Consider the following 27,408-nt stretch of genomic DNA (forward strand, 5'->3'; position numbering starts at 1 on the left):
AGAAAAAATGATGCAATTAGCAAGATAAAAGGCAATTATTACAAAACTTTTTTTTGTGCCAATCGATGCGATCGCTGGTCAGGATCAATAGTTTCTATGGGACCAACCGAGGTAAGAGTACTCGAAATGTCAGAAATCGCAAAAAACCTTTTACCACACATTTTAAATGAAAACTTTTTGTTAGAAAAGACACTGGCTACTACTCTACAAATAAGAATTAAGTAAAACCAAATTATAATCATATCATTATTTTTTAAATTTGGAACACCTTTGTTTTGTTTGGTTAATAGAGAATTATCACTTTTAATATGATTTTTAATCAAAATGTTCTCAAATGTTCCAAATGAACTGGAACACACGGGCCTATCATGGTCCTATCAAATGGCCACCTCGCAGTCCTAATCTGACGCCTCTTGACTTTTTCTTGGACTCTTAAATTTATAAAATAAAATACAACAGTGTTCAAGAATTGAAAGATGCACTTGCAGCAATTTTCAATGGAATGCGTCCGAGTAAAACTTCAGCCGCTACTTGCTCTTTGCGGAGAGCGAATCGATGCATCCGCCAAAGCTGCAATCAATTCCAGCACTTGCTATCTTAGATTTTTTATGTTATTTTGCTTTTTGTTATTGTTTTTGTTTTGAAATACATATCAAATTGATGTGACATTTGTAAACAAAGAAAGCATGATCCCTCTAGTTAACATTACACGTAGATAGCTTAGTAAATAGTTTTTCTAATAATAAGAAAACAACACGTAATAAATAATATTTGCAAAAATTTATCCGTTTGTAAGAATTCTGTAACATTACGTTTGAAGAGATAACTAGCTTTGACATATCTCGTGTATTAGTCAACTCTATTCACACTATTCCTTATATATTAACATATTCTTAATACACATTCAGAACATGAAAACAGAAAATTCCATTCATTAGTGGTTTTATGGTGGTGACACTTTCATACATTGTATAAAGTTTCGATTTGAAATCGAAACCACACCGCATATCAATTTCATCTGCTATTACTTTCAAACCATGTAATATGTAAGTTGTTGAGCAAAACGCCAACGCTCAAACGACTGCATGAATTACAAAACATAGTTAAATTCAGCACTAATGAATGCGTGCGAGTTTATCTTACGTCTACGTTAAATGAATATTAAGACAGATATCTCGACGCTTCACGTGTCCAAATTACGAGTACATTAATGTAAGCTCCCACGTGGTTTAAATACTAGTAAAGACAAGAGCGTTTTGAGATAAATGATGACACGTCACGTCTGAGCTGGTTTTTTTTTTTTTATTAAAATAGACTCATGTTTGTCTCTACACTTGATGGATAAGGAAAGTGTAAGCGAGGATACGAGTTTGTCTAAAATATGCCTCTTTACTCTTTACTTGAGCTGCTTGTGTCGTACACGAACTACAGATTCCAGCTAACGTCCACTCAGTTGTCCGTATAATGAGAGAAAAAAGGAAAACATGTACGGTTTTTTTAATTTTACGTATTTATCATTAAATAATAATAATAATGTCATCCCAAACCCTCTCACAAAGAGAGGGCTTGGGATGTAGTACCCCACACGGGCATAATGCAGGTTGGGAACTTCACACTCATCATTAAATTGCTTTCGCGACGTGTGCAGGTTTCCTCATGATGTGTTTCTTCACCGAAAAGCTCACGATAAATTTTATTTGACCCACGACCCCCTGATTGAAAGGCGGTAGGCTGACAGATGGTATTTTCATTTACGCTCATAAAATGGAAGTACTTTCTATTTATTATAACCAACTGCGACAAAGCAATACTAGGCGTATTATTCGAATAAATACATAGCATGTTACCATGGGATTGATGACCACTGCCATTTTAGTTCTTTTTTAAATATGAAGCTGAAGGCCTGTACGTGATTTTTTTGTTTTTGTTTTTATGATAGATACCAAAGTAAGAACAGGTCGTATGCCTGGTAGTAAGCGACACGCCTGTCCACTATAGTTGCAGTGACACTTACAGTTTTAAATCGCAAAAATCTGATGGGCACTGCCACTGCGGCTGTCACCCCAAGATATAAATTGACAAGTCCCACGTGAATGTAATTTCACCAGCACCCTTATTTCATGGACGAACTCATTCACAAGGAGCTCTACTGCTACTGGAATATACATTAGACACAAATAAAAATGTAACCTGTTGTTAAGTTGAACAATATCTATCTACTCTAGCCTCGAGTAACCTTAATTATTCTTCAAGGTTTCAACATAATATAACAAACAATTTGAGATGTAACTAAATATTAAAAACCGATGTTATTATGTTTCTGCATTCAACAGCTTCAAATGATTAACGATTCGAGGGTCGACGTTTGCCGAACTCCTTGGAGCGGGTGCCATGAAAATTGATTTTACATCGACGACAACGGTACTTTGTGTGGGTGTTGCAAGATGTAGGCCGAGCTTGTTACAACCATGAAATAAAGCTGCACTACAGTAGTCTGCTCCCGATTTAAATCTTGCGCGAGTTTGTTCGATGTTATTTGAACGGATTTTAGGTTCTGTCTTATCGTCTTTTGTTTCCTGTTGGTTTCTTCTTCTTTCAGTGAGTGCTTTAACTTAGGATTTGTAATATTTTATATATATATATATATTATAATACGTGCTTATATATTATAAGCATATAGCGGGGGCTATTTTTACATTTATGTATATGTCGGAGTGCCATCACGAAGCAAACTATAAACAACACATTCAATTTATTAGTGACAGTTAATTATTTGAAATGGAACGCGGCTGAACATAACATTAACTGAACGAAAATGGAATACACCTAATGTTGCAATATTATCGCTCCTGGCATGACAGGACAGGAGTGATGATAGTGTTTCGCAGATTATCCAACTATGTAGAGAGTAGGCGGGCGGCATACCGCGTCAGCAGACTTTCTTGATTATTTCAAATAGCCTTGAAGTACATCTTAATTAAAATTAAATCATTCACAATGTATTTCAGCAGTTAAGTGTATAGAAGTTCAGCATACGCAATAAATTTTTCGCAATAATCTTGAAACAACAACTATTTTATTCCAAGATGTATGGAAAGACGACGTAACTCTAGACTTCACATGAATATGATGTAAAGTGTATTCCATAGCATTTAAGTTCATTTGAAAAGAGCAGTTCCTAAAGTTTCTTGCTTGTTCTTCTAAGGGAAGTTAGCATAGTGAACGAGCAATAGCTTAAAAATGACGATGCAATAAATTATTGTTATTTAACTTTGATATTGAGTATGATTTTCATTTGTAAACCGCAGCAAATTATGGAAGATGGTCTCTCTGTAAAAGAAGTCCATATCACCCTCCAAGCACAATTTGACATAAATACTTATATCAAATTGTGCTTTAATCACATGAAAGAGATAAAAATATTACGAGTTGTGAAATTTTATAACTCTCCTATTTAAAAATATAAAATATTCACTAATTTCGTTCGTGGAATCTTTAAGCCTTTCTCCTGTAAAATTATAATTTTGAAGATATTGCCCAGTTACGACAAGGATGCGAATTCATATCATTCTTAATAATGGTTCCTAATAACAACGAGTCTATAAATTGTACGCATTTAAGTGAATCTAGTAAATAAACTTTACCACTGAACTCTTACAAAAATAGCAAACTTTACCTCAAATTACGGCTTCCATGTTCAGCACAATTGCATAAAGTTTCAACAGCACCACTTCACTCTGAATCACGCTATTCGTCTCTGAAAATGTTGTCAAAGCAAATATCAGTTGCGTTTTATACAGTGGCTAGAAGCCCTATCTTGTCGACGTCAGTTTGACTGCTTATATCATATTCTTGTGCTCTGTCTACACCTTTGACATGAAGTAATATTTTTATACTTGATGCTAAAATGTGTAAATATGGCAATACACATTTGAACCTTTGATTAAGTGCTACACTAACAATAGATATTGATGCAAACATCGAACACTGAAAAAAGTTCCTTAAATCCGGCTAGGTTCCTGCCCGCCTGACGCTCTCCCAACTGAGCTACGAAACGAACTCGTAGTTTATGAATTTTTCCACGTGCTTGTTGCAGATCTTTCTTTTTAGTTTTTAACGTCTTTTTTACCGAAGCGTCATCGAAGGATTTTTTTTAATGTTCAATCTTTGTTATAATAATTATAACAAACTCGTGGCATAATTTCACAAAAAATAATTTAATATCACGGTGGTAAAATATCGTGATATTCAATAAACTTATCAATAGATATCAAATTAAGATACAGTGTTACTGCTTTTATTTTGTTTTCTTTTTGTTTGTCAAAATTTTAAAAGAAAAACAAGTAATACGTTGGTACTTGGTACTTGGTGCAACGGGCTGGTATCCGCAACTCGACGACAAAGCGCCTATTTTGCGTTAAATAGTTAAAAAAAAATCAAAATTGAAACCATCATCTGGAACGCGCGTACTTATATTTCTCACGAACGGATTCCGAGTGTTCAGTTTAATGACCAAAGTTGTAATGTTCATTGTCCAAACCGCGAATCGATTTGGGTGCCTTTTATATTATAGGTATTTATGTCTACTATGTTAATTTATAGAGCTCCAAAACAAAGACTGCAAACATGAACTGTTTGTGAAAGTTTCAATGTTTTGTAAATACTGATTTATTTTGTACATTGCAAAGTAGAACTTATGTTGTTTGAAATTGTTTGAGCATATTTATAACCAATTGGCAAACGTATGCTGAAGTGGTTTCAAATAGTGTCCTGTTTTATCCATTATGGACTCGAATTTAGAAAAAAACAGAAGAGCATACAAAGCATAAAACTGGAGTAATTCCGTAAACGTCTAAAAACCTGCGTATGTGTTACATAACTATTACTCATGAAAGTTATAAAACGTGTGCTGTTGGACAAAGGCTTCCCTCGAAAATCTTAACAAGGGCTGTATCCTACTTTGTTCAAATTGTGATATTTTGTATCAATGTCTGTAGTATCCTACTGTGTCTCTGAAATTCAACAGGCATTTATTAATCTTGCTCAAGTGTAGACAAGGATCAAAATTGTCTCTGATCCTCTTTAGTTAATTTCGTTGTTAATTTTGCAGTATTGTGAGAAAAGCTGACTTGAGACTTCTCTTTGAACTTTATTATAATAAGATTGAGGTTCGAGTTAATTTTGAAGTGTTAATGAAGTTTGGAATTTAGAGGTAATGATTGATAATTCTTTGATCTTTTCTCATTTATGCTGTTCTTAACTGACACGCAGATTAGATATCTGGATGACGCGGTATACTTCAACTACATCAGATAAACTGTGGGATACATCTCTTTATCCTCTGCCAGAATCTGTGTGTACGTTCGCGGGGATGTCTGTATCAAGCGTTTCAAAAATCTTCAGATACTGAGATTTCCAGTTTTGTGGCTCTTGGTCGACACGGGAGCTGTACAAATAGTATATGATGAAATACGCAATAGACCCCAGGCTCTAAATACTCGGAATCTGAAGAAAACCCCATACAATAGTACTACAAGTGCAATACCAGAGCTAAGTTCGACCATGTGTGCCATATAAAGGCTAATTCGCCTCTTTTACAGAGGCAACAAGTCTTTCTGATACCTAGACGAAGCGTCCAAAACGAACTGTAATCGCCCTTTTCTACCACCTTTGCCGAAACCGCCTGCTGGCCCACACTGTGGAGTAAAAAATAATATTTTTCGTATCACTCTTTGCAGTTAATTTGCGTTTGAACGTTTTCAGCTAATTGGGATGGACTGCATGGATTTCGGCCAGATATATTGAAGCCATATTCAAAAATACAGCCAGACTTCCAAGGTGCACAGTTGTACGAAGCTCAAGTTCAGTTGTGCATGTGCATGAAATACTGCTACCAACCATGGAACAGATTTACTGCATACCAAATAGTCACTTTGGATTCCATTGAAAAACTTATCAATAAGCTTACCGGTGAATCGGATTTAGTAGAGACAACTTTTCAGAGCTTTTGAACGCTGCCGTAAAGCTTATCTGTATTCTACGGGATATATCATGGAAAGTGTGCTATAGAATTGTATGAATCAATTCCGCTATCCCCTTTCTATCATTGGGGGGCTAGGCGAAGACTGGAATTTCTCCCGTACAATTCATACGTCGTCGATATTCCTAGGCTTCATTAAGACAAGAGTAAATAGGCGTTATATAAATGCTCCATCGTCGACCTCATCGTCACTTTCCATCAGGTGAGATGGAGGTCAAGTACGCACTTGATTTTATTACATAAATAAATTTCTAAATTCCGCTTTCTAACGCTCCTTTTCGGATGATTAATTTTTGAGCCCGTTACTCTAATTTAGTGAAAACGTTTAAGTATATTATGTTGAACATAATTTTATGAAAGAAGAATTTATCGACGCAAAAATATTTCGTTTTTTAATATTGATCTGTTCTATTTACAGAACCCATTTCAATTGAATTAGATGTTTGAATTTTTTTATTTAATGCCTGTCAGTTAGCTCATTTAACCTAGGTAGGTATTTTCACAAGCTGCAAATTTGCGTTACACTCGTTCTTACTTTCTTTTTAATAACGGCCTTCGACATTCTATACCAAAACGGCAAGGGAACATTCCGAAGACGCGCAAAGTTGATTTATTTTCTTTTCTTGCTCTAATAAAATTTATCTCGACATACGAATGAGGGGAATATTGTATTTTGTTGGCACCCACATCGAATTATGAGCGATAACAACTCCAGAAAGCGTTTGAATTATTCATTATCTAGAGATCGATTTCTTTGGAAGCTTGAAAAAAAAGAGTGAGAAAAAGTAAAGATAGAAAATAAAATGCTATTGCAATGGGTTCCTTAGGGGTTAGGTGATTTATTTATGGCTTGTGTTTTTTATCACTGAAATATAACTTTCCTTTGGTTAGATTGAATATTCATTAAAGACACAAGGAAAAAATATAAACCAAGTCCAAATAAATAAAACTCTCATAAACTACACTAACAAAACCTTAGTAAGGGAATTCGCACATAACATTTGAATGTACATTGGTATGTATATGAATTTCAATTGCTAGGGTTGGGCTTCACTTGTCAGCACACTTTATCACCACTGCGATCCCTAACATATCTTTTGTGTGGGATATCGTCTGCATTGCTAATGCTGAAGCATTTTGACCCTAAGTAAATATTCTAACGACTCAAGTTCAGCAAGCGGTTCGCTCCTTGGGGAATCAGACATAATGCGGAGATTTGTGTGCGGTGGGCATCAACTAATCTTTTTTTTTAAATACCAAGTGACAACAGGTAACTTATAATATAGAATTTATTTATTTCATTCATATACTCTATTACGTCAATCCATTTCTTTACACTCTCATAGCCCCGCACTAGGGAAACCCTGTATCGCAGGCGGCATGGCACACACATAGACAACCACAAATTACACCCAAACTCACGAGAGAAATAAATGTAGGCCGTACAAATATTTCTCCCGGTACGAAAATCGAACCCGGGACCTCTTGCGTGGCAGTCCAGCATGGTAACTGTTCAGCCACTGAGGCCGTTATAGTAATAGTAGTTATAGTAATAATAACAAACTAATGGAATATATGAATATCATGGTAGTTAAAAAATCATGATATTCAATCAAATAAATATTATGCAATACTGAGTATAGTTAAGGAAAAAAATGTGGCAGGTGTGAAAGATCGTAGATCACAATAAACCAATTGCTTATCGTAGTGCTGAGGGGCTGCGTAGGTCCCGAATAAAGCCATCCTAATAGGTATTTAAGATTCTCCAACATGGCATAAAAGTTAAGAATCATGCACGAACGTTTTGTACTTACCATAAAGATTTAGCAGCTATCTATACTAGACAGAATATTGAATGCCTATCAAAGCGCGGCAGCCATTTTTATTTTTTTCATGTCACGGTTTTTTTAAAATAACAAGCGACGGGAGGAAGAACTCGTGCACCTTGTAATAAGCGACACGCCTATCCTTGACAACTATAAGTTGCCTTACTGGATGAACTATACATATAATCAGGAGGAAAACCTGGTTGTACTGAAGTGCCGTTCATTTCCAATCTACCAACGAATCTCAGGAGCACGAATGAGATGATGGCATATGACAGGCATACAATATGTCTTGTATATTGTACTGTCAAGAACGAGATGAATATTTTGTACAGTCACAAGGGACAACACTAACTGCACAAATATTTCTCTCGCCTGTTTTTATAGAAATGCGTTTGTGTGATAAACTCAGATTCGGGAACTATTTTGTGGTTAGAGGTTAGATTTGTAAGATTCATTTGAATTTGTCGTTATCGAGTGGCTTATACACCGGTTTACATGAGGTCGCAATCTCTGAGGTCTCGTGTTCATTTAGCTAACTAACTTTTCTACTTTGTCTCGGGTCTGGGTGTTTGTGGTATTGTCGTTGTTTCCATAACACAAGTGCTTTAGCTACTTACTTTGGGATCCGAGCAACGTATGTGATCTAATATTTATTTGTCTATTTATTTATTTGTATGGTAAACCTTTTAACACATCTTGGAGCTTATTTATTTTTTCAAAAGCAATTGTATAAATATTATCAAAAATAACACTTTAAAACACTCGAAAAAGGTATAATTTTCACTAATTAAACAGCTATTTGTGCTAACAAAATTGTACACCATGTGTTTTATATCCTTCTAGAAAATTGTATCCAAATCACGAGGTATATACACTTTACAGTGACAAAACATACATTTTTGTCACTGTCAATTTTTGAATAGAGCTACCCCATTTTAAAAACCGAACAAAAACAGGCACTAATAAAAAATAAAAAGAGGTGAAATCGAAAGGACATGTTGATCGCAAGCTAACGTTCGAATAATAGAATTTATCACAGATGATTGTACTTTACATATCCTTTGTAAAACCGGATGCGACATAAGGACAAATGACGCAAGGTATTTAACCCTTTCTTGGATTAACAAAAGGCACACAATATGTTACCACGGCTTTTTTATCTTTTTTAATCAAATCGATCAAAGTTGACAGGTAATTGCTAAATGTATGATACAAAATGGCTACTATTGTGGAACCCTAAAATGAAGATGCTTAAGATTACACAATGTCGGCCTACAACAAGATTTAGAGCCTCTCTACATAAGTAATCGAAGCATTGTTAAAAATGAAACCATTTGTCGACGAATGGAGATTAAATTAGACTTTATTCCAGGGATGGAAGGATGTTACCGTTATAAGCGTACATACAAATCTACATGTACATACAAAATTGAACAGAAAGCGTATTCTCGGAAAGCTAGACTTTACGATGTACCAGTATAAGTATTCGGTAACAGTATGCGAAAAAAAACACATCTTTAGTTAAAATCATTCGTACTTTTTATACTTAGACCGACATAGCCCAAATAATTGCAAAACTTAAGTGGCAGTTAGTGGGCGCGGTATTTTGCTCGTAGAACAGATAGGCAGCCGATGTGGCCAAAGAGTTCTGAAATGGCGTCAGCGTTAAGGTGCAGCGTGGGTAGACCACCCACAAGGTGACCCGATCACCTGGGGGCTTACCATAACCTTTCCAAAAACAATCTTATTTCATTGTAAGCTTAAAGTAAGCTTATTATAATATTACTCATATTCGTACCATGACGAACCTGTCAACCAAGTAATGTATTATTGAAAAAGTGATTGAAAGAACGAATGATTTCCCAATATTGTCTATTCCTTACTAAAAATAGGAAAGAGATAACGCTATGTGAACTATATAATGCCATCTCTTTCTTTTTTGATGTTCCGAATCGTCTAATCACGGTATAATGTTTAACTACTTAATGTTATTTACATTCAGAGAATTTTAACTGTTAAGAAAAGAAAAGTATGTAAAATAATATCTTTTGAAATTAAGTTGTTTTCAATAATTAATCCACATTTTCATGAAGAAAAATAAATAAAACAAGCTGAGTCTGTATTGTCACATAGTGATTTCGGAATTATAGTCTAGTGTTAACTGATAGTTTCGCCAAGGAGCATATAGATGGCGCTGTTATAATTTTACGAAATAAACATCGCGTATTTTTATATAACGAAAAACTATTTACTATGAACTATTAAATAAAAAATAAACTAAATATTGAAGAGATATAATAAAATATAAATATATAATATAGATATACATATATATAGAACTTTTAATCATTACAAGTCAATATTAAGACAATAAAACTGAAAATAATATTGTTTCCGTTGCACCCGTGTAACTATTTTAAGATTGCTAAATTTGACATAAGAGCAATATTACTTTAATGTTAAAGTCGCGTCATAGTACGAACTGAGTGAATGAATAATCACAAAGCTGCCAATAAAACATCATAGTTTTAACATTACAATAAGCTTACTTAAAGCGCGTTATGGTACGAAAAGTCAATATAAGGTTAAAGTAATATTGTTTTAAGAGGTTGTGGTAGTGCCCCCTGATGAAAATTGCGGAGATCACCTGGATGCAAGCAGCTCAAAACCGGTAATTATGGCAATCATTGGGAGACACCCATGGCTAGCAATGGACGTCTTTGGGCTGATATTATGATAATAATGATGCATCGAGCATATAACCAGAAATAGAGACGAAATGTCATTTAATTTTTTTGAAAACTATTCTGCCAAATCATTATGGTGACAATGAACTGCGCTCCGATTGGGCAGCCCGAATTTGAAACAATTGTCGGGTGTCGTTAATTGTTTTACTTCAAATCGACCAGCTTAACTTGAGCTTTGCTCTAATGGACGAAAATTGAAAAATTACATATTTAATATTTAATTACCGATGAAATGTGATTCCGTATATTTTGTAATTACATGTTTTGCTGTTTTTCCCACACAACCGAATGGCACCCCATAGTTAGAGATATTATCTTTATTGCAATAAATACAGATAATTTTTGGAATATACGAAGACGTACCACACACAGTCAGTTGTTGGCACTGTACTATTTCAGCTTTCTAATTTGTGATTTCAGCACAAACAAGAGTCGATATTTATAAGTGATAGGCCCATTTGCATGATGAGTTGCCAGGTATGAATTGCCCTCATTTTGTCTCTATTTACTCGATGTTATGATGATACTTAAAACTTGAAATGTCATTACTAGCATTACCAGCTCATACAGTACCACATAACAATGACATTATACTACAACTATCAGATTACCATCCCAACATTTTAAATAATATTTTCTAAGTTACACGTCGCTTAAAATTTTCGGTACATCGTCTCTTATACCCCGTTTATAGCTACTCATTGTATATAGGTAGAAAGGGGGTGTTAACTTAACTACGTTACGCCCGAAGGGGGATTCCACCCATTAATACAAATAACTTTTACTACGGGGTCCCCTTCAAAATATAACAAAATATATATAGCTTTGGAATGACAAATTTTTTCGGGATTTGAAAAAAAATAGCAAAGGTTGGTTCCGTGAATGGGTTATATTACCAGTCTTCAGGTGTGACGTAATTAAATTAATAAATAACCTGTGTATGAAAGTGCATATATCTTCACAAGACTTTCCACCTCTGCAAAGATTTTCATAGAAGCACTCCGTTTCCAGTTCCCTTATAAAGGATTTTACTCAGGAAGGAGGCTGGGTTTATTTATTACACAATAATTATCAGGGCGGATGTGGGTCACACAGTGGTTAATCCTAGCGCAGTGTTTCTTGGCTAAAGAAAGCTATTGGAGGATGTTTGTTTTATCCCGAATTGTCCTATTGTTATCCGTAGGATTGGAGTATATGAAATGAAAGTTGTTTTTTTCGTTAGGCTCAAGGTCACCACAATGTTCCTTTTTCACGGGTATTTGGTGACCTTGATGAAGTATCCGTAAAGTATTCTAAGCGGTCAAGGTTGTGAGTTCGATTCCCGATTTAAGTTAATACCTTGACTTTGACGACCTCAGTGGTCTTACATTGTGGGCGCTTGATGCTAAGGTTTAGGGTTCGATTCCGGGTAGGAACATAAAATAACAGTAATAACAAATAAAAGCCTATATATAGCACCATTGTCAGGCACAGGCCTCCGTCCACAGTGAGAGGGTTCGGGCTACAATTCCCGTGTGGGTCCAATGCGGATTGCGAACATGACATAATATCATAAAAAAATTCTATAGCAGAAAACACTTAAATTGAAATTATGAATACGATCTAGACGATTCGATTCGCCTTAATGTTGAATCGATTACATAAAAATCGCATTGAAATGAATCGATACAAAAATCGAATACACTTGAATATAATACATCCCTAATCGCTCATAGCATTTACATCTCAATACCTCCAGAGAACACTACCCCAACTTAATTTTTGGACCTGGGGGCCTACCATAACCATTCCAAAAACAATATTATTTCAATATAAGCTTAAAGTAAGCTTATTATAATATTACTCATGTACGTACCATGACAAACCTGTCAACCAAGTAATGTATCATTGAAAAAGTGATTGAAAGAACGAATGATTTCCCAATATTGTCAATTTGTAACTAAAAATACGAAAGAAATAACTCTATATGAACTATATAATGCCATCTCTTTCTTTTTTGATGTTCCGAATCGTCGTTATTAATTCCGAAGTGTTATTTACATATTTACATTCAGAAAATTTTAACTATTAAAAAAAGAAAAATATGTAATAAAATCTATTAAAATTACGTTATTTTCAATTATTTTTCCGCATTTTTTCTTCATGCAAAATAAATAAAACAAACTTTCTTTGAATTCTCAACGTGACTACCAAGACTCAATAGTCTTGATAGTCACGTTGAGAATTCGGAATTATAGTCTAGTGTCAACTGTTAGTGTCGCTAACATTGACATTGTAAGTCAATGGTCGCTAAGGAGCATATTATAGAAGTCGCTGTCATAATTTTAAGAAATAAACATCACGTAATTTTATTTTACGACAAATGATTTCCTATGTACTATTAAATAAAAAAATACACAAAATATTGAAGAGATTTATGTAAATAAATAAGTTCAACTTAACTTTTAACCATTACAAATCAATATTTAGACAATAAATTCGAAAATAATATTGTTTATATTATCATATAATCAATATTTAAACTTTTAGGATTGCTAAATTTGACTTTAATATTAAAGTCGCGTCATAGTACGGACTGAGTGAATGAATAGTCACAAAGCTGCCAAAAAAAAAATCATAGTTTTAACATTATAATAAGCTTACTTTAAGCGCGTCATGGTACGAAAAGTCAATGTAAGGTTTAAGTAATATTGTTTTAAGCGGTTGTGGTAGGCCCCCTGTTCTGTTTTTATTTGGTTTTTTGTCGTCAGTTGATTTGGGCTGTGATCTACAGTCGCTTGTTAAACGATTCAATATTTACACTCACCATTGTAGTTTGCCGCCTTCGGCAGGCAAACGAATATCACCTGTAGACCTGGTGTAAATGCGCAACTACGATGCTATAGATAGAAAAACAGATACACAGTTACACAAACATAGACTAAAGTAACAACTCCCTTCTTCTTGCGTCGGGGAAAAATAAAACAATAAAATTTCATCAATTAGCTTTATATTTGATACTTCACATTTTGTTTTCACATATAGGTATTATTATTAATTTTTGAACAGCCAGAGGATTTTCACTAAATAATTTAATCCCGACAAACGCTAGAACTTTTTATTTACCGTAATATTATTTTTTTTAATCAATGAAAACAATCTTAGCAGAAAGCATATTTTTATATTAGTAACTGAAGTAAAATGTGATTCATGTATAAATTACGAAGAAATATTGACGTATTTAAACAATGTATGCAATAAAACCTGATATTGTGACAAAGAAATACAGATTTATTTCCTAAACACAACGAATATCGTGCAATTCTAACTGTTGTATAATTATATATCTGAAAAACGTACAAAAACAAAATTTACATGTAAGGACATTAACGCGTTGTCCTTTACAGTGTTTTTATGTATTCGACCTATTTGGTCCGCCATTACAATGTTTAATTGCCAAAGTAAATAAATTAAAAACCTTTATTGACACAACCATTTTTGTTTAATTCTGAGCGATTGTCGGCGAATATTCTCAATTGAATTTGACAACTTTATTTCTAACAATTTGTCTATTATACATTAAATATATTCTTCATCTATACAATAGCACATTGATCTATTTTAAAATATATTTTCGCTTCAATATAATACACTTCTTAACTTATCACATCGTTTAGCCTAACAAATAAATTTTCTACAATAGTCAGTGTAAAGAGCTGCAGGAAGACTTTATACACCGATTAGGAAATTGGCTTTTTTTTTGTGCTGGATTACCATCTCCGGTTCTGTAATCCCTCATTTAAGTAGGTACATTGTCAGGGCAACAACAATAAAAATCCCTAAGCAATAAAAGGTACGTAGAATATAGCAATCAAAGGCATAACGTACTAATGTAGGTATATTGTGCCTTTGTACCAGTCGGTCATGTGACAATAGCTACCTCTACGTGAATTAACTCACATTCATATTCTTATTATCTCGTATTATGTACATTTAATGTTTACCATGTCGTGAACTGTCTGTGGTTTACGGCCTTCTGTGGTCCAGGTTTATAAGAGCATAATAGAAAAGTCAATTTCCAGTCGGCAATTATATTAATTTTTTCTATATCTCTGCTTTTCACAGCGTAACTCTAATAATATCGAAAATATTTGCAGAAATATACATTACACGTACAGATAATATTCGAATTCTCAAAATACTTTCTCACTTTGGAACCTACATCAAATATTCTGATTTTTTAGAAAGAAAGAATAGTCGATAGTAATGGGATATCACACTAGAAGAGTGGATATTTAAACAGAGCGACACACTTTTCAAAGCAAAATTCCGAAATTTACTCTAGGATATATAATTAATTACTCTAAAATCATTTCGAAAGTGAAATAGTTTTAGAAACGTTTCGTGAAATATTGTATTTTAATATCGCGGTTTGAGATGAGTTGACAACGAGTACCAAGAATGACGAAAGAAACTTATGAAAACAAATTAATAAACAACAGTGTTACTGAATGATACAAGAGATATTTCAGAATATTACATGATACTATTAAAAGACAACATTTAAAGCAGTTTCCAAGGAATATTTTTCTCTACTTTTTTATTTTTTTCATGCATTTTATTCTACGTCTATATTGTCATCAGATCGAAATGAAGCACAGATATAATATTATTGATTAATCATAAGTTTAAATTCATTAAACCTAGAAAAGAAAATTAAGTACCTATGCCTCTAACTTAGGAGTAATTAACAAAAATGTCTAATGTTAAAATTTTTTTTGTTCATTGCCTTGAAATTCAAAAACTAAATTCGATCTATAAGATTCAATAGTAATATAGTTTACTATGTCAATACAAAGAAGCATTGAAAATATTAAAATGTTGTCACGCTTACGACATAATGTAGCACATACTAGGCAAGTAGACCTATTTTACAGAAAAATATAGAATGCGTTGTTTGAAAAAAGTAGCTATATTGGTTACAGAAGACAAAGTAATAAAAAATTAAAGATAAATCGATAATAAATTTATATTTTATAAAATTTTTTTTAATAAAAACCTAATTATTCGTTTCTATCTTGCTCGTAATAATATTGTTAACTGTCATAAGTTTTATATCGACCAGTGTAATCTTGAAACTCATAGGTGAACAGGGTTCCTGAGTCTGAAGGAATGAAATTGCTTGTGTGCTCAAAATTGGAACAAAAATTGTTGTCTAATGATGGTCGTAATATAGTCCTGCAAGTTTGTTAGTATTTTAAAAATAACCCTATATCGTCGTAATACTGCGAAAACTAGTTATCTGGAATTTTCACAGAAAATGACTTAATTCAGGATAACGCGACAAAATTGCTTATATAAAATGCAAACATTTTCAAATTTCGGTAAAATATAAAATGTAGAACCACCGTTACAAATTTGCGTGGGATGACCATTATATGCCCAAGAAAAAATCGTCGTTGAAATTTCATTATTCTTAATTCAGTATAACGGCGATATATGCTTTAATGATACTGGAAAATATCATGAAGAAAACCACGTTAAAGGCTCCCATTACTTATAAGCCTTGGGAGCAGCGTTGGGAGCTACGTGGATTGAAGATGATAATATTGGTGATGAAATTATTTCACGAACTTGTTGTTGCGAATTATTTGTTAACCTCCTATGACCCAGCGAACCCACTACAGGAAATGCACTAAACACCAAAAATACATTTAAATGTACTAAAATATGCTTCAGAGCTAATCAAGAATCATATCAGTTTGGCATGAAAAAGATTTGTGTGTAGAAGACCGCGAATGTTTAAAGTAAGTTTCCAAATACCTATATAGAATATACATACATCACTAAATCTAAATTATATATTTTAATTATAATGGACACTGGGCATTTACGTGATCATACAAATAATATTGCTTGAATCTGAATCGCTTCACATATTATGTACATTTTGATATACTCCGGGCCTTAGGAGGTTAAAGATAAGACTCTCTATTACGCGACTGTCTGTGTATATTCAGCATCTCCTGTACCCTTGAGTTCCGATTCACATAATGACATTGGTTGCCTCAGATAAGATTGCAATGCATGAAAATGCTTCGACTTCAGCACACGATTTTGAGACTTCTAGTTGTCGATTGAACTAGTTTTATCTCACAGGTGCTTACATGATTTCTATACATTCTTGCAATATTTTATTGAATATCATGATGTATTACTACCGTGATATTAAAATATTTTTTGTTATTATTGATACAAAGATCAAAGACACAAAAATAAAAATTCCTTCATTACCGACCCGAACCAGCGACCGTCTGCCAAATCGGAGCTATTGTTCTCACAAACTGAGCTAGTGATCGAGTCAGCAGAACTTACGAATTTCTCTTTGTGCTTGTTCTCCCTCTTTGTTTAACAGCTTTGAGAAATCACCTGTGAGAAATCTATGAACGTTTTTTTCACTCAGCCGGATACCTTTACAGCTACTACCGGCTGACAATATATTGTTACTAAAATATGAACACTTTACTACAAGTACAAGTACTGCAAGCAGTAGCAATGTAGAAATGTTAAGTCTTTGAAAATTCACTTGGAACTAGAAAACTAAGGGCGCGCTCAAAATAGCCGCAGTTAAATGCGCTGCAGCAGCGCTGCAACCGCGCGGCGGCCACGCGACTATCACTTTTCATACAATTTCTAGAAGCTCTGCAACAGCGCAGCGGCCGCGTGACTTTCGCGCGACAGTCGCGCTGCAGTCACGCTCGGTTGCAGTCACTGTTAGTGAGGTGTACATATTAATTTTTCTAATTAACCACGATGGATGAAAATTGAATAGAAGAATTTATACAGAATGTAAAAAAACACCTTGCAATATGGGATAGCAGTTCCACCAGTTATTACATTCTACTGGATAAAAAATGGGCATGGGAAAATTTGGTCGCACATCAGCAGCGCGACAGACGCGCGGCCGCCACGCTGCGCTGCTGCAGCGCTTCTAACAGCGGCTAATTTGAACGCGCTCTGAGAATTACGTTTAGAAAGTTTAAAGTTGATGATGTATAACAGAACCTGTAATTGCTATTTTCTATATTAAATAATCGTAATAATTATAAGCAATTGGTAATAATAAATCGTAGTGATGGATACGGTAACGATGTAGAAAGATTGCCAGTAAATTGAATTTGGACTCGATTTTCCATGTACCTAAAGTAAATTGACATTTTTGAGGATACGCACCGCAAATGTGACCGATCAAACTTTATTACATAGGAAGAACATAAAAAGGGTCCTTTGTCAACCTCATTTTCTTTCAGTGTGCATTTTCTACTTAAACGGATAGAAAATCTGAGTGCTGTGGCTATAGGCATGAAGCAACAGTTGAAATTAGTTTTTGAAATAATGAAAAGCGTTTTAATTCTTTGCCGTCGTTCCATAAAGTAATTACACTTAAAAGATATTCTTAATAACAGCCCATTCTCGGTGAATTCGATTAAAAACTTTAATAAATTGATGAAACCCTGTCGGAAAAGTTACAGATGAGATTTAAAGTCGTATAATTGACTTTTGAAGCTCAAGAAGAAACGAGAGGTCTTACAAAGTAGAAAGTTTTGTATAATAACACCCTCTTATAAATAATCATTAAAGAACAATGATCTAACATCTATTACGGTTTAAAATTTAATTACAAAACACAATAAAAAAATTCTAAGCTGTTTGTTTTTAATAGATAGTTTTTAAAGATAAATCGTGTTGTGTTAGAAATAGGAAAATTGTTGTAATGAAAAATATACATAGGACAACCATTTACCTTGAAAGTGAGGCGAATATAAAAATATTAAAATACGTACAAAAAGGTATACTGTAAGATTTACGTAATTATTTTATTGTATTCGAAGGTTGCTTGAAGTAGTGAATTGTGTAATGGTATCTCATTATTGTTATTTTGCGTTACAAAACGGATTAGATCATTTCCATTAATATGTCGCATATACAGGGTTATTTGTAAAATATTACAACCTCGCAAGACCATATTACTAACATCGTAATCAACAATTTGTGTGGCTTTTAATTATTTATCAGATTTTACTTTCGTAGAAAATAACAATATTTAAATAGATCTAGATGGTGATGACTCTGTCACAGATTACTTAGTAGTTAACCCTGTGCGGTAGGAAAAGAAAGCACCCAGTAACAAAATTATTTTTACGAATGACAGCACGCGAGAGGCGTTGCTAAGAATACGGACAAAGTACTAAACTAAACTGTGACTAAAAACTAAAAAGTGTGACTAAAAAGTGTCATATAGTACAACATAGTTTAATTTTTAACCGACTTCAAAAAAGGAGAAGGTTTTCAATTCGACTGTATGTTTTTTTGTATGATGTTACGCGATAACTCAGGCATTTGTAAACCGATTTTGGTGATTGTTTTTTGTTGGAAAGAGGGTACCTCAATAGTAGTCCCATTTAAATTTGAAGAAAATATTTCCTCTCTAAAGGTGACACACTAGGGGATGAATACGATTTCACGCACTTATCGGTAACCGATTTCAATAGCAAATAGATGTAATTCCACGAACTTTTGAGGTCGGTTTTTTTACTACTTTGTACTGAGATTATAACTACTTTATTAAAAGTCATAGAACAAAAGTTGTTGTTTAAGATGTTAGAAACATAAGCATATGCGAGGTTCTTCGTATTTTACAAATAACCCTCTATAACACGCATTCACATATTTATTGACGTTTATTACCTTCCAATAAAAAAACTAAGTACAACCATAATGATATTTCTATAAAAGAAACAGAATTTGCATCGTTAAACACTTTTTTGGGCCGCAAAATGACAAGTCGCGAGAACAACTCGATATCGATATCGTAGAAATATTTGCTAAGTGTTGGTGATAATAAGCGTGGCACATAAATCATGGTCGAAGACGAAAGCGAGGGTGCGAAACTTCGATATTCAATTAAATTGAATGGAAAGTTGAAACAAGAGCCAAAGTAGGTAATTTTGAAGACGAGATGCCATTGGGTTCGAGTGACTTGTCTCCAGATGGGGCCTTTTCACACTCAGCTCATTCACTGCCACTGGGGACAAAGTGTTGCAATTAGAACCGTACTTACATTAGTTTAAAATTCCAATGCGTTCTCGCATTTGCAAGTGTAAACTTTGTTGAATGAAGTTGGAAATTTCCGGGCCTACCGTTTATTCCACAAAGAATGGTTCCAGATATAAATTGCCTTACAAAATTGTAGTTTCGAATTGTTTTCAATTATATTGCGTGACGTGATGAATTGTCGGCTTACCCGCCGCGCGATCATATTATGTCGGTATATAATATCGAATGGTACGCAGCTGCACGTTGAAAAATAGTTAAAATTGTGAAATACGTTTAACAGGGAACTATGTTTATCTTTGCTGTCAAAAGCTTGGCCCTCCAACGTAAGCTGGAGCGAGGGGGTACGCCCTCTACCAATCAAAAAGAATCGTATTGTAGATTTGTTTACAAAAACACAAAACATCTTACCAGTAACAGTTTGCTTCTTAACGTCAGCATATTTCTCTCCAGGTCCCACATCGTCAGGTATCGTGGCGGTGCAAGTGAGCTGCAGACGACCGTGCGCAGGAGTTCTTAGCTCCGCTATCGACACCCACAGGGAGATTGGTGTAATTGGAAGAGGTCTCGGTTTTTCTTGAATCTATATGAGGAATGCATATGTGTTGGTTCATTTTGTAAAAAAAATCTAATTCGTGGGAAAAATCTTGTTGTTATTTACGTTATTTAAATAAAATATAAAAAAATGTACGCATGTTGAATGGTCCTTGTTAATACAAGAATACTTAACTGCCTCCGTGGCCGAACGGTTACCATGCCGGACTGCCACGCTGAGGTCCCAGGTTCGATTCCCGGGCCGGGAGAAATATTTGTACTTATGGTGCATATATTGCATATATGGTGTACATATATATTTGCATATATGGTGTACATATATATTTGCATATATGGTGTACATTTATTTCTCTCGTGAGTTTGAGTGTAATTTGTAGTTGTCTATGTGTGTGTCCATGGCACCCGCGACACAGGGTTTCCCTAGTGCGGGGCTATGTTGAGTGTGTGCGTTATTATTATTATTTATTATTACTTACATTATTTAAGTATACATTTTATTCACGAGAATTCCTTTTAATTAATATCTTTTTTATTCGTGTTGGAAAAAGATAATCAGGGTTCAAAACAATATAAATATTTATGTAACATTCGATCTCCCAGTGCCCAACCCACCTTGGCCATTTCTTCGCTCTGCCCATCTTTTAAAGTGCACTTGTGATGTTTGCTTGTGTTCGTCTGTGGCGGTAACGTAGTCGTCTCACTGACCAAAGCCCAGTATTTGGCCGTGTAGTTAAATTCTGGTGCAATATACCGGTGCTGATGTTTCCTGTGACGGTATCCGCCTCCGCCTTTCGTGCGAGTTAAACTTGACACTCGGTAGGAGAAATATTTTATCGATTCTTCGGGAACCTGAAACGTTATCTGATATAAATACAAAGTCTTTTTTTGATATCAAATGACGGGGCGACCAAGTCGAGCGCCAGGTGGTAAGCGACATTCCTATCAATAACAGTTACAGTGCCGCTCAGAGCTTTAATCGCAAAGATCTGAGGGGCACTGTCACTACGCTTGTCACCCTGAAACTTAAGTTGATAAGCCTCATGTGTCTGTAATGTCACCAGCACCCTACACTTCAAAACTGGAACGCAATAATCTCATATTGCTGCTTGGCAGCAGAAATAACACAAGCTCTATCTACTAAAATATCTCAGAGATAGTCTTGTTTCTTGTTAATTAAAGCATAGCGTGGGTCTAAACAGAATGTTCCGGACTAAACAGTCTATTTTCGCAATTAGTATATAGAATAAGTTCTTGCGGCACTGAAGTATGGGACGTACTCGTAGTCATCATGTGGTAACACCGCTCGTGCTCTGCGCTCTGGTATTAATGCTAAATAAGTTTCTATGGAGATATCCACTCGTACGTTTTTACCAGGTGAACACAGACTTACCTTAATATTATCAATGTACCAGGTGAGCCTCGGCGCAGGCGCTGCTGGGGCACTCGTGCAATTTGCTCTAAGCAAGCCTCCCACCACAACATCGGGCTTGCCGAACGTTATGATCGGCGGATGTTTTTGTGAATCTATTTGAAAACATCAGAAAACATTATTTACATTCAAAGGTTTAGAAGCATTCCAAAATTATCGCATAAAGTAAAAATATATTTGCCATTTTGGAAAATACCAGACAATGTTTAATGTATTTTAAACAAAAAGTAGCCCAATATTTTAATAGTGCTGCGATACTGTTAGAACAGAGATTTTAATTAAAAGGAGACTCCAATGCGTAAAAGTAAGTAATTTCATAATACGAGTATGGGAAAATATCGGATATTGGACCAGCTACTAAATTGGACCACCCTCACATCTCGAAAAGTATTTTTGTAATTCTTTTATTGGCATAACCTAGCGATATTCGTCTAACTTCATTGCATGTTGGCCATATTGTTTTTATTGTGGTATTGAACGTCTATATTTTGTTTTGAAAAATCTTATCTAATAAAATTAAATAAAATCTAATCTATTTTATGTAAATTCCATGGATCCGTAAGAGTGTAATAATTAACTTAAAGGTAAGCATACAGTGTTTGTAATTTAAAAGTGTAATTTATCTACAACCAACAGCATAAAAGTGTAATTTATGTATAATATTATCTCGCGACTTTTTGTTCATATTTTAGGTAAAATAAATGTTATAATTTTTTTTTGTAAAAATCAATTGTGGAAATTTTGTCACAAGTTATGTGTGACATTTTTTTAAAGTGTCTATTACTTTTAAGCTGAGTTGAGTAATAATAATATCAGCAAGACTATTTTAAGAAAATATGTTAGACACATAATCTTCTTCCTTTTGTTATTCTTAATTTCAGTGTGCGAAACGATTTTATTTGCCATTCTTATCGAATATGCCTAAAAACTTGTTGGCTTGTTGCTCGAGTGCAGACTGCAGTGGATATTCTTAACGTCAGACGGACGGAATCGCGCGACCAGGTTTTTTCATATTTAGTTTGTACGTTACAAAATTCACAACAAGTTCATTGTGCCGTGGTTACAAAAAGTTTCTTCCATTCCTTTCCGCGGCAATATAAAAGTTGCAGTGCCACTCAGAACTTTAATTTGCAAAGATCTGAGGAGCACTGCCACTGCACCCGACACCCTGAGACATAAGTTGACAAGTATCACGTGCCTGTAATTTCACCAGCACCCTTCGAAACTGGAACGCAATAATGCTCACACTACTGCTTGGCGGCAGAAATAAGTAAGGTGGCAGTACTTCCGTGGATGAACTCTTTTACAAGGAGCTCTATTGCTACTAAAATATGTACCTATATATATAAATATACATTCTAAACATCAAAAACGACAATGTTGATCACCCCAAGATATAGTGATAATTCGTTTAATGTATCTACACGTTCTATGAGACACTATACGCTATGTTAAGACGGCTTCCCTCAGCCCATTTCATCAAGGCAAAACGGGCGAGCCCTCTTCCCACGGCACGTCGTCGGCGCGAACCCTCGCGGCGCGATCTGTCGAAAATCGGGCCGTGGGAAGCGGCCTTCACTATTCCCTTAGCGAAGACTAAATTATAGACGAAGCAGTTTTCTTCGTAGAGCTAACAAGAGTTTGGATAGTGTGCTGAGCAATTATGATCTGGTTTAATTGTAATGGTAATGTGTTAAAGCGTGAACTGTTGACGCAGGTATTGGGTTGTTATCCTTGTGTGAGGCGCCGCGCAAACGTGTGCATTATGTTGATACAAGTAACCGGTAACTGCTGCAAACGGCGACTGTTAACAGTGTAAATTTCATATTAATTGTATAGAAACAGAATACTCGCTTCTAGTTGTTGGTTGTATCCGACGCGAGACACGTTTGAGCAGCGCCTACGTGCATGTTGTTAACAGTCATACCGTTTATAGTTCGTTTTGTTAAATACTCGTGTTTTATTTGTTAGAAACGATAGGTGGAAACCTGTAATTGGCTGTATGTTTCTATTCCTGTTTTTATGAAGTGTTTGAATCCGTTGGTTTCCATGATTAAATAAATAATATGAAGAGAATGTTTATAATAAATAAGAATGAAAATTGAATTAGAACGTGCCATACTTGCCGTGCAGAGCGCGTTCTTTAATGCAATTAAAAGAGGATTAACTGTATTTGCCTCATCCGACACTCTGTCGAAACACCGGAATGAGAGGATAAACCGTAAATACCAGCGAAATCACAGGTAAGCAACTGGATAAAACATATGGTAGAATTTCAAACTAGACATTACAAGTTACAATAATAATAATAATAATAACGCACACACTTAACATAGCCCCGCACTAGGGAAACCCTGTGTCGCGGGTGCCATGGACACACACAGACAACCACATATTACACCCAAACTCACGAGAGAAATAAATGAAGGCCATATAAATATTTCTCCCGGCCCGGAAATCGAACCTGAGACCTCTGCGTGGCAGTCCGGTATGGTAACTGTCCGGTCATGGAGGCAGTTAAATATACTTTTACACTTTGGCAATGGATCTTGAATTTAGTCGCTCAGGGATCCTATTAGTAACCATAAATCACATTGAAAATGAAACTGTGTTTTTGGATTCAATTTGCGTATATTTGTTTTTCAAACAAATCAACGTTTCAAACCTTTACAGGTGACTTTACAGTGAGTAGTGACTATGGGACCTGTAAAGGGTTCGAAACGTTGATTTGTTTAAAAATAAAAAATTATATACATAAGCGATTTTGATCCAAAACAATTATTTCATTTTGCAATGTATAGCAATCACGAAAGCTTAAGAACTCGTTCGAAATCATACACGGCAAACGGCTACGAAGTGGAATTCCCTGCTTGCAGACTTGTTCCCTGAACGGTATAACATGGGCCTTTTCAAGCTGATAATGAATAGTTAATAGGTGTGCATACCCATCGTCGTTCCATTATCTATTATATTGGGTCCCGCGATACAAGCTTTGAGCTTAGTGCGGGGTCCGCTGTTAACTTGTGCCGTTTGTGATTTGTTCCTTCTATTACTGTTCTGTATTCACTAGGTATTATAATTTTTAATATCCAATAAAGAATTATTATCAGGTGAGTTGGAGGTCAAATAAGCATTTTTTTTTAATAAAAAAAGTCACTCATTAATATTGCCCTTCTTATTATAAGTAACGCATTTGCATTTCGGTGATTTTTGAGATATTGGCACCTAAAAATGCTGTTCAATTACCTTGATTTTGCTTAACACTAACACTGAAACTAAATTATTTTTCTTAAAGTGCCATGTATGACAAATTTCTCTCTCTCTCAAAAGTCTCTGTCCAAGGCAAAGCGAAACAGTTGTTCTGCGCTCGTGACTCCGCTCCACTCCCTTATGTTGCATAACCATGACTTTTTACGTCTTCCAGCGTGTCTCTTGCCTTCAGCCTTTCACATTATTATAAGTTGAATCAGTCGGTATCCATCGTGTCGAGACACGTGACCGAGATGCGATTTTGCGCTTCTAGCGTGAGGTGTTAATGCGCAGGAGTACTATCTCGTTCTTGACTTTCTGCATCCAGTTGCTACGAAGCATACGGCGGTAACATCACATCTCGAATGCATCGAGACGCCGTTTGGTTTCTTCTTCGATGGCCCATGCTTCGCTGCCGTACATAACGATTGGCCAGATGAAACAAATTCGATATTAAAAAGCCGATTAGAGAGGGTTGTAGATCTTGTTTCGGCGATCCCAGATATGTTAATCACTCAATTTCGCTAAAAATGTCGATTACGTTAATTATGATAAGGAGGACAGAATGTAATGATCTGGCTAAAATTCTAGCTCTTGCAACTGCAACACAATAGCTGGCTTTACACAGATACTCTATCGCGCGTGGTACAGCAATCGTGCGCGATTGAGCGTGCGTGTAAAGTTTTTGAAAAAAAAACGGAAAAGATAGCGCGATAGCGCTCACCAGTCGCGCGCGCAATAGCACATCCCAACACGCGCCAGTTTCACGTAGTCTATCCCGCGCGATTAGTCTTTACACGGACGCTCTTTCCGTTGTAACAAAAACGAACACGGGCAATCGCGCGCGAAAGAACGTTAGCTTAAAAAATTTAAACCCGGTGCGCGTGCAGGCTTTTCCGCGCGCAATCCTGTACGCTCCTGATCAGGCGCGATAGAGAGATTGCGTAAAGGGACAAACAAGCATACATCAGGCGGCCATTTTCCTATTATATAATTTTATAGAACTTTTTCGAAAATAAATTAAAAACGCTCTTATAATCTTTAAAACTTTACTTACATACGACAGTCAGTTGATGCGGCGGAGAAGCAGCGGTAAATATGGGAGTCTCTAAAGACACCTCGCACCAGTATAGCCCCGACGCGGACGGGTCCAGGTGCTCTATTGTGATGGAGTTCTCCGTCGCTAGGGACATCTGTCACAAAAAGTATTTTATTTTTATCTTTCTTACATAAACGGTAATTTGTTCAGATATTTAACAATTTCAAAAAATATGCGTCTTTCTTATACAAGATTAATAGTAAATACGTTGGCACTATCAAATTTATTCATGTTGTATATAAATTGTATAGATGAAAGGCGTTCCTTCATATACGATGCTATGTTATTTAAAATGAATTAATTGTTACAGTGTTTCTATTTTCACATTTAGTCGTTTCGATTCCCAGTAAGTCTTTGAATACAATATTACTTACTTTCAAAAATAAAATAACGTCTTCATGAAGCAAAATATACTATCTACAATATTTAAAGTACTGTCCCTCCGTGCCGCATAGCTGTGGGACAACCTGTATTGTATATATTGAATTTGATGTGCCCGGTCATTATAAATAACGACTGAGCTGTGTTAATAATATTGGAACTGCATTATTAATTAAGGGACATAATAATGGTTCTAAAAAACAATGAATTTCAGCGAGCTGATGATAAATTTAATACTACTAACCAAGCTGCATTAAAACGAGCTACTGAAAAATAAACACAGACTATACCGACAAACTTAATCATATTTAGCAAACAATCAAGAGCTTGTTCAAATTGCAACTCTACGGGGCAAAACTGTACTTTGCTAATAGGTAATATAATAAACTTGCGAAAGAAAAATTAATTTAGCGTGTTCTTTTATGTGTCCATCAGGATGGCTGGAGGTATAGGAGGCCAAACGAGATATACAAATCAAACTGTGCTCATTATTTACTACCTATATTCTACTATTTAGTACCTTTATTAAAAAAATAAAGTGGCCAGCCATTCTGACGTCTGGCTGATGTCTTCTAGCTACTACTAAAATTGAAATCACTTGTCTGTTTGATTATTTTTTGCGTACTTCTATTGTACTGAACCAAATTACCACTTATCTACAGCATCCAATATTCTAGTATTGTATGTCATCAACTCATTTATACGTCCCACTTGTGGGTGCGGGTCTTCTCTTAGGCAAGCTGGCTAACCCAATGCGGGTTGTAAACTTCGCACGTTTTCCAAGGGGATTTATTGAGTAATTTTCAGGTTAGTTTTCTCTACCTAATTTTGGTGGCAATTTTTATTATTTAAATATTTAAGTACTTGAATCTTGAAATATTATATAATAATAGGGGTTAAAGTATGAAATTGCCGATTTGTACTGAAAATCTAAATTGTTTATGTTTTAAATTTTTAACAAATTTATTTAATCAAAATAGTTGCCA

At 35.0% G+C, this 27,408-nt stretch overlaps 1 protein-coding gene across 1 annotated transcript in view; it reads right to left on the minus strand.

The window, feature by feature from the left end:
• Window positions 1-19,343: 19,343 nt before the first annotated feature.
• Window positions 19,344-27,408, minus strand: part of LOC113227048 — a 110,479-nt gene continuing 102,414 nt past the window's right edge. The window contains exons 4-8 of the mRNA XM_026459919.1: window positions 26,000-26,135; window positions 21,655-21,788; window positions 20,877-21,113; window positions 20,121-20,292; window positions 19,344-19,680 (exon numbers count right to left, since the gene is read on the minus strand). Of these exons, the coding sequence (XP_026315704.1) occupies window positions 19,556-19,680; window positions 20,121-20,292; window positions 20,877-21,113; window positions 21,655-21,788; window positions 26,000-26,135 (804 nt within the window). The 3' untranslated portion in view covers window positions 19,344-19,555. The remainder of the gene's footprint in view (window positions 19,681-20,120; window positions 20,293-20,876; window positions 21,114-21,654; window positions 21,789-25,999; window positions 26,136-27,408) is intronic.

Source organism: Hyposmocoma kahamanoa, unplaced genomic scaffold (assembly GCF_003589595.1).
Source record: "Hyposmocoma kahamanoa isolate Upper Pololo Valley unplaced genomic scaffold, ASM358959v1 202, whole genome shotgun sequence".
NCBI classification, from domain to species: Eukaryota; Metazoa; Arthropoda; class Insecta; order Lepidoptera; family Cosmopterigidae; genus Hyposmocoma; species Hyposmocoma kahamanoa.